Raw genomic sequence first — 7,852 nt, 5'->3', positions numbered from 1 at the left:
TTTCCCTGAACCAGGAAGACAGAATAGACAGCAGGACTGGGGGTATTTATTGGACCCCAGCAGAGCCTGTGGTGGGCTCAGTTGTAGGCTGTGACCTGATTGACCCAGGTACTGAACCTCCTGACCTGAGTGTACGTGGCAGGCGTGGGCACACTGCAGTCACTGGTGCCCCAGGAGACAGTATCAGTGAGCACCCATGTGTTCCCCTTCTGGCAGACAAGCAGGCCTCCAGAATCACCCTGGCAGAAGGAGAGGGGAGAAGTCTGCATGGGGGTGGGGTTACCACAGGAAAGTGCAGAGGACAGGACAGGGGGCCAGCACTCGCCTGGCACAAGGAGGCTCCTGCACAGATCATGGAGCTGGTGATGGATGAGCCCCAGGACTGCTGGCATCGTCTCATGGTGACCAGTGGCAGAACCAGCCGCTGCAGGTGTGCCCGAGTCACACTGCCTGTGGGCCTGGTGGGGGTGGTTACACCCCAGATGGCTTACCCCTATCCTTCCCTTCCCCCCAGATTTTTGACCCAAGTTCCTACCCATACCACTGAGGCACCCAGCCATGTGAGGCCTTCAGGCAGTGCCTCATTTGAGGAAGCCAGGCAAACTGGTGAGATGCACATTGTGTACTGGGCCGGGGAGGTGAGCATCAGTAACATGAGATCATTGTTCATGGTGGTGGGATTCCAGGAAGGGGCTGTGTAGGATGGGCGTGGGCACAGGCCCCCAGGGTGATGGGTGCCAGGGGGCTAGGCCAGGGCATCCTATGAGTTCCTCACCCCCACAGCCTACATACCTACACTGCCCACCCTTCCTTTCCCGTCTGCAACCCAGGCACTCACCATGAGATAGACCTGCAAAGGCTCAGCACCCGATGCTCGGTCATACTTACCCAGGATGACAAAGTGGCAGCCAGGGCTGCAGTGAGAGTGGGGTTGGGCAGCCAGAGGGAGGGCAGAGTGACGAGAGAGGGGCCTCCAGAGCAAGGCGGTGGGGAGGTGGGGCAGGAGTGGGGCAGGGAGAGGGGAAGCACTCTCACAGCATTGCAGTGGGTAGCCGTGACTGCCCAGGACTGGCCGATGAGGGACCCACCACAGAAGCAGAAGCCTTTACTGTCCTGGAGTCAGGGGTTAGCAGTGGAGGTGGACCCAGGCTATATCCAGGCATGAAACACCTGAGATCCTGCCCCACCACCAGGGTCCTGTACCTGCAGGGACACCTTCCAGGGCCAGGAGCCCAGCACTGCGTTCTTTCCATTGATAGTCCTCTGGTTGAAGTGCAGCACTGGTTTGATGACAGGTACGCCGCAGCCTGGTCATTGGACTGGAAAGGACCTGCTTCCCGCATCCCAGCCCACTTCTCCTCTCCTCTTGGATGCCCCCAGGCTATGCCTCCAAAGGTGTCCAGATCAAGAGGGCTCTTACCACTGCTCCTTCTCTCGTGAGCACCTCTGGGCCTCTACAGCAATCTCAGCTGCCCCATCCAACCAGCCCCGAAGTCCTGTCCATTCTCCCACATCTCTCTCCATCCTACTCACATCAGCTCTACTCCACCCCCCATCCCAGACCAGTCTTCTCCCTGACCCAGGTGTATGTAGTTCCCTTCCTTCCTAACCTCTCCACTCACTCCAGACCTCAGCAGTCTGGACCCCACATACAGCCAGATGGCTCTTCTTAAACTACACATCCACCTTTTGCTTCAAAGCTTCCTAAACCCTCCCCTGCTCCTGGACCCGGCCCAAGCTCCCGTCCCATTTGGGAGAGTGGCCCTTGCCCACCACCTCTTGCTTTCCCCCAGCCCTGCCACATCCTTTTTCTGTTGCCCACTCTATCTACCTGCTTGCCTTGTAGCCACCGCAGCCCCTTCTCTGAGCCCCTGAGCAGAAAGCCTGGGCTGGTATTGGGTTGCCCTAAGGCTGTTCAGTTAGGGCTGGGCCAGGCCCACTCACCCCAGGAGGAGCCAAGGAGGACCAGGCTAAGGGCCAGTCTGAGCAGTAACATTACAGCAGACATGAGGCTGAGAACTGGGCCGGGCTTTGTGGGTCTCCATGTCCTTGGGCCAAAGTCCCAGGAGTGAAGCCAAACAGCTCCTTCCCGTGCTGTGTCAGCAGGAGGGTTCTCCTGTGTCAGAGCCCTCCACCCAGGCCTTATCAGATAGAGCCCATGTGTGAGGCTCTCACCTCCTCCATCCCCCAAATCCTGTCTTCTGATTGGCTCCCCACCTCACATCCCAAGTGTTGAGCACCAGGTACTAAGGACTTGTGCTTAGCCTTAATGGTGACCACCTGGTGGCTGGTATCAGGGAAGTCTCCCATGGCTATCAGGAGTGCCAGACCCAGAGAAGTCTGCTTAGCCCTCAGGGGTGTTCCTGACTGGTAGAGGGAATATCTACTTGTACCAGCTCTACTGTGGAGAGCCAGGGCCAGTGGCCAGGACAGGGCAAATCCTAACACATCATCTCAGTGATTCCTTATCAACTTGGAACAGAAGTCATGGTTTGCTCAGGGAGGTGGTGACTCCTGCTACATGGTGTGTTTGGATCCAAAGCTTCATCTCTCTGGTTCCAGAGCCCACACTGTTCATGATGATATCCAGGAAGGGTCTTGTGCACAGGAGGGCAAGGTATGAGCTCTTGGTGACTGACTGACCCTGGATGGAGGCTGGGGGTAGAAGGGTGACAGCCATCAAATCTGACAGCATCCAAGCCTTGGGGCTCCCATGGACAAGCCCTGATATCTACGGCCCATTCACTGAAGAGCTCCAAGCTGAGCCTGAACTGAGGGAGAGAAGACACCCCTGTGTGCAAAGTTGTGATGGGTAAGTTGGTTTGCCCCCTTTTAGGAGTGTGAGCACTGTGGCTGATTCAAGAACACATCAGTCAAAACAACAAGATGAAAAAAAGACAAGTTAATTGTTGACTGGAGAGAAGGATAGATAGGTGATAAAGCAAATATAACAAAATACTAATTGTAAAGTCTGGTGGGTATATAGGTATTCAGTGTGCGATTTTTTTTTTTTAAACCCAAACTCTGATGGTTTTCAGGGAGAAGCTTTTATTTTAATATATATAATTTTATTTATTTTTGTCTGTGCTGGAGCTTCGTTGCTATGCAGGCTTTTCTCTGGTTGTGGTGATCAAGGGCTACTCTTCATTCCAATGCACAGGCTTCTAATTGCAGTGGCTTCTCTTGTTGTGGAGCACAGGCTGTATGTAGGATACATGGACTTCAGTAGTTGCGGCACGTGGGCTCGATAGTTGAGGTTCCCCAGCTCTAGAGCACAGGCTCAGTAGTTGTGGCCCATGCTCCTCAGTATGTAGGATCTTCCTGGACCAGGTAGCAAACCCCTGTCTCCCGCATTGGCAGGCAGATTCTTTACCACTGAGCCACCAGGGAAGCCCCCAGTGTGCAATTTTTTCAGTTTTTATGTTTATAGTAATAAAAATCTTCACAATAAAACACTGAGGGAAAAAGCACAATTAGGGACCTAGGGATGTCCAGCCTGGAGTAGGCTCTCCCCAGGGACTGGGCAGATTCTAGCAGTTCTAAAGCTCCAGGGGAATTCAGCCGTTCTCTCCCAGGGCAGGATGCTCCCACCGGCACCTAGCACCTAGGTGCTCAGCAAAAGTCTGCTGGATAAATGCGTCATGTCATCTCTTCCCAGGTGAGCCCTGTGACCCCTGGCAGTCAGAAAACATAGTCAGTTCCCTTAGTCATAGCCCAACAAGTGCGAACGGAAGCTCAGCGTCGTGTTTGTACCTCAGGTGTGCCTGGTCATCAGGGGTTTCAGAGATAAATGCATTGTAGGAGTGTGCTGGTGAGAATTTGCCCTTAGAATCAGGAAGCAGCTCCTCCGTCAGCATTTTAGCCATAGTGGGGCAATGGCGGGGAGGGGTCTGACTGGGAGCTGTGGGCTTTGTCCTTGGTCGCTGATGAGGCAGGTAAAGGCTCTAGGTGGAGGCAGTACATAGGGCCTTTTGGGTTGTACAACAGTCTGCAGTGGACCAGAGGGCTCTGCCAGGCATGGGAGTGGTAGGGGGAGCCTCCATGGTATGGAGAGGGGGCTCTCCACCTTGAGCCTGCAGTGCTTGCCAGGGTTGGGGTTCTAGAGGGGTAGATGACTAAGGTGGTGAGTGAATGGTGCCCCTCAGGCCAGACACTGCAGGAATGGGAGGGAGTGGCCTTTGCAGGGACACTTTAGCCACAGAGCCCTGCTGGCAGCTTGTTCCCCTCCACCCAAGAACGACACAGTCATCTGTCGAGGTAGGTGTTTGTGTTTTCTGGGTTTATTCCTCCTTGTTCCAAGCTCTAAGCCTTAGCCTACTTCATTCCACATCCATGGCCTGCACAGTTTCCTCCACCAGCTCCAGGGTCAGCGGCACCACTGTCTGGGACAGGACAGGTGTGGTCCCAGGGGCAAAGCGGTACTGGCTGGACCTGAGAATAAGCAGGGATGATCCCTCAAAAGGGGCCCATCAAATGTCCCATCCTCTATTTACAGCCCTGTCTTCCCTCACTACCACCCCATCCATCCTCCCCTGGGATTCCTCCATCCCCAGTGCTCCTACCTCTCTATAGGCTTTGTGGGAGAGCTCAGGGCTTGCAGCATCTTGGCGCCGGCCGTGGTGATCACACATGCATCCACATTGCCCCCAGAGCCCAGGTCACCCAGGATCCCTGCAGTGATGGCTTCCACCAGTAGCTCCTGTGCTGCCTCCAGCTGCAATGATGTGTCAGTGAGGCCTGATGGACCCTTCTAGATCACCCTTAGGCTGTAGTCTGGAGACAGTTCATCTTGAAGCCCAGCCTCATTTGCTCACACCCAAACTCCCCTCTCGCCCTATACCCCCATCTCCACCCCAAGCTCCTCTACTCTGGTTTCAGTTTCCCCCTGTACAGTGACCCCATGTTCCCACTGCCCCCATCTTCACAAACTTCTCTGAGTCACACTTGCGGCTCTGCTTCCACTGGCCTGTTCATCCACCCCCAATTCCCCACTCACTGCCTTTTCTTTCTGGGCCTTAGCCGCCTATAAAGTGACATACATATGCCTTCTGCTTCCATCCATCCCAAACAAAATCCAGCCCCCAGACCCCACCTGCTGTTCTTCTCTCATCAACTTCAAATGGCACTCTAAGTTTTGACTTCTGAGGCAGTCCAAGCTTTGGCACTGTTAGAATAGCACCTCACCCTCACTCCACTGGCCCCTCAGTCTCCACTCAGTCGCCACCTCTGAGAAGCCTTCCCCGACTAGGCCAGGGTTCCTCTGTGTTTCCCTAGCTCGCGGGTCCGCTTACCATCAATGCTCGCGCAATGTGGGGGGTGGGGGTGGGGGTGGGGGGCGGGGGGGGGCAGGTGTCACTCACCGTCATGTTCGGCTGGAACCGGTCCTCCAGCACTGCTATGGCCGCATCCTGGCCGGAGCCTGCAAGCAAGGGGCATCTGAGATCAACTGCGGCCGCCCAGTCGTGGGATAAACGGTGAGGTCAGGGTCGCATAGCAAGGTTCGTGGGGAGCGGGCAGAAGCACTCACCCAGGGCCGTGAAGGGCAGCCGGCTGTAGGAGCCATGGGGGTGCACGCTGTAGAGCTGCGGTCCTGTGAAGTCCACGCCGCCCACGATCAGCGACGCTCCCACATAGCCCTGGTACCTTTTCACCGAGTGGGTACGATCAGCGGAACGCACTGGAGCCCAGGTCCCGCCCCTCCACGAAACCACCCCTGCATCGGAACCCCGCCCCCTGGTCTGGCTCCCCATAACTGACAGCGCTCCTCGCTGTCGCCCTCTTCGCTCCTCTTAGGCCCGCCTCTTCCGGGCTCTCGGACCTCGCAGCCCCGCCGTTTCTTCGGTCCTATGTCCTCAGCCCCGCCCTCCCCGCAGCTGCCCCTCCTCAGGGTCAGCATAGACCCGCCTCAGCACCGGAAGAGCGTCTGGCGCAGCATGCGGGTGACGGTGGCCACGCGGGGCTCGCGGCCCGTGGACAGCGCGTGTAACTCCATGTTGGATGCCGCCATCCGCGTGGTCATCTCGGCGTCCGCGGCTACTCCAGCCCCACAGCAGCTGAGGGCAAAGGGAGGGGTCCGTGTGGGCGTTGCTGGGATGTGCTGGCACCCGGGATGGGAACAAGGGAGCGGTTCTTGGAGGGGGAGAGTTAGGCGGGAGAATGCTCACTAGATTTTGGGGGCGATGAAGTGGATCTTTTCGCAGATCTTGTCCGCGACGACCGAATCGTTAGTGGCCCGCGTATCCGCGCCCAAGATGACCCCGTCCTGGGGTTGGGGGAGAGGAGCCGTTAGCCTAGTCCCCACGTCCCATTTCCCGCTGCCCCTCTAGGCCGCGCAATCCCAGCTCCCTGCTTACTCGGAACACAAGGCCTGCAATGGTGGTCCCGGTCTTGCGTGCGTGTGGGACCCGGAGCCCCGGGAGGGCGCGTTGCAAGGCCGCGTTTCTGGAAACAAGAGAGGCGTGGCCCAGGTTTGAATTCTTCTGGGACCCTCATCACATCCCCTACCTCTGTCCCGGTTTCCCTCACCTCCTGGGGTAAACCTGGGAACCCAAGTCGTTCAACACACGTACCCTCCCCTACTCTCGCCCTCAGGAATTTTAAAGATCCTGGGGTTCTCACTCCCGGAAGCCCTTGCTGAAGGGCATAGGCAGCTGGGGAGCCAACCATTCCCGGCCTCACCTCTCACAGTTCTCGAAGGAGAAGCCCCTTTGGGGCTCTAGCACTGTCTTCTGCATCTCCAGATGGGCAGGGGATGAGAGGAGTGAGATCAGCACGAAACAAAGAAGGCGGAAGGCTTGTCCTCTGCGGGGCTGCACTATTGAATTTCCCCCTTTCGCTTTCACCTTTCCTCAGAGCATGCTGGTCCCTTTCTGCATCTTCTCTTTCACTTTCACCTTCAGCTCTGGTCTTTCGCAGCTTAGGAAAGGGGTAGATGTCCCTTGCCTGGCACTCCAAGCTGCTCCTGGGTCCTCTGTCTGAACAGAGGGACAAATCCCTCCTCTTTGGCCATTGTCCAGCCTGAGCCCCGAGCTCTGCCTACCCTGACCCCACTTCTAACCTCAAGTCTCAGTGCCCTAAGGCTATCACATTGACCAGGTCTCTGTTCTTATTATTACCCAGCATCAGTCATGGCTGCCTTTCATCCTTCTCCCAACTCCTGCCTCTTGTTTGCTGCCTTTGCCTTTTTCCCAAAACCCAAACACTGAGGCTCAGTCCTCTCAGCCAAGGTGATGTTGATCTGTCTTCTATGTTTCAGGTGCCATCCTCCCTCTCTCAGGAGGGGCATCATCGTTGTCCCTCAGGTGGCCTATAGGCATGCTAGTCTCTGCCCATGGCCAAGCCTTATTTCACCTCTCAAAGAACCCTTTATCTAGCCACTTCTTTCTCTGGATTACTGCTTGTCTCAGCTAGCCTCCTCTCCCCACTGGGCACAGCACTGGCCTCCCTGGTTTCCCCACAATTCCTCCCCCTCACCCTCCACCCCAGACTACACTCCATGCTACAGAGAGGGGGCTCTTTTCTAGGTTGGAAATCTGGTCACACTCTTTCCCTGGTTAAACCCTGTATCAGTTGCACACAGCTCTTAGGCTCAAATGAGTCTTGACAGTCACTCTTCTCATTCATTCCTTCTGATCTCTGCATTGGCAACACCTCCTCTGGGAAGCCTTTCCTGACCCACAAGACTGCTTGTTGCTCTCTATACTTTTCTCTCAGATCACTTAGCTCCATTACCTAAAAATTAAATCTTCACTAGTGAAGTGACCTATTTAATGGCTGTCACTCTCCTAGTGCTTCTGTCACCCACCTAGCACTCAAAAGCCTCTGTCCAGAGGCGGGGTCTCACCTGCCCTTT

General features: G+C 56.0%; 2 protein-coding genes across 2 annotated transcripts; both read right to left on the bottom strand.

Moving 5' to 3' along the window:
• Positions 1-77: 77 nt before the first annotated feature.
• Positions 78-1,996, bottom strand: CTRL (chymotrypsin like). Its single transcript, XM_081512902.1, has 7 exons — positions 1,945-1,996; positions 1,204-1,307; positions 1,037-1,113; positions 834-917; positions 553-704; positions 341-486; positions 78-263 (listed from the first exon to the last, which is right to left on the bottom strand). Exons 1-7 carry the CDS (start codon positions 1,994-1,996, stop codon positions 78-80), a joined length of 801 nt encoding a protein of 266 aa, XP_081369028.1.
• Positions 1,997-4,258: 2,262 nt separating this feature from the next.
• On the bottom strand, positions 4,259-6,840 carry PSMB10 (proteasome 20S subunit beta 10). The gene is made up of 8 exons (XM_081512899.1): positions 6,679-6,840; positions 6,354-6,441; positions 6,165-6,262; positions 5,913-6,053; positions 5,528-5,643; positions 5,361-5,419; positions 4,563-4,714; positions 4,259-4,431 (listed from the first exon to the last, which is right to left on the bottom strand). Exons 1-8 carry the CDS (start codon positions 6,732-6,734, stop codon positions 4,320-4,322), a joined length of 822 nt encoding a protein of 273 aa, XP_081369025.1. The 5' UTR covers positions 6,735-6,840; the 3' UTR covers positions 4,259-4,319.
• Positions 6,841-7,852: the final 1,012 nt, after the last annotated feature.

This window comes from Giraffa tippelskirchi, chromosome 7 (assembly GCF_054371585.1).
Source record: "Giraffa tippelskirchi isolate mGirTip1 chromosome 7, T2T-mGirTip1v1.2.pri, whole genome shotgun sequence".
NCBI lineage: Eukaryota > Metazoa > Chordata > Mammalia > Artiodactyla > Giraffidae > Giraffa > Giraffa tippelskirchi.
The sequence above is the reverse complement of the archived record's forward strand: the minus strand, read 5'-3'. Positions and strand labels throughout refer to the sequence as shown.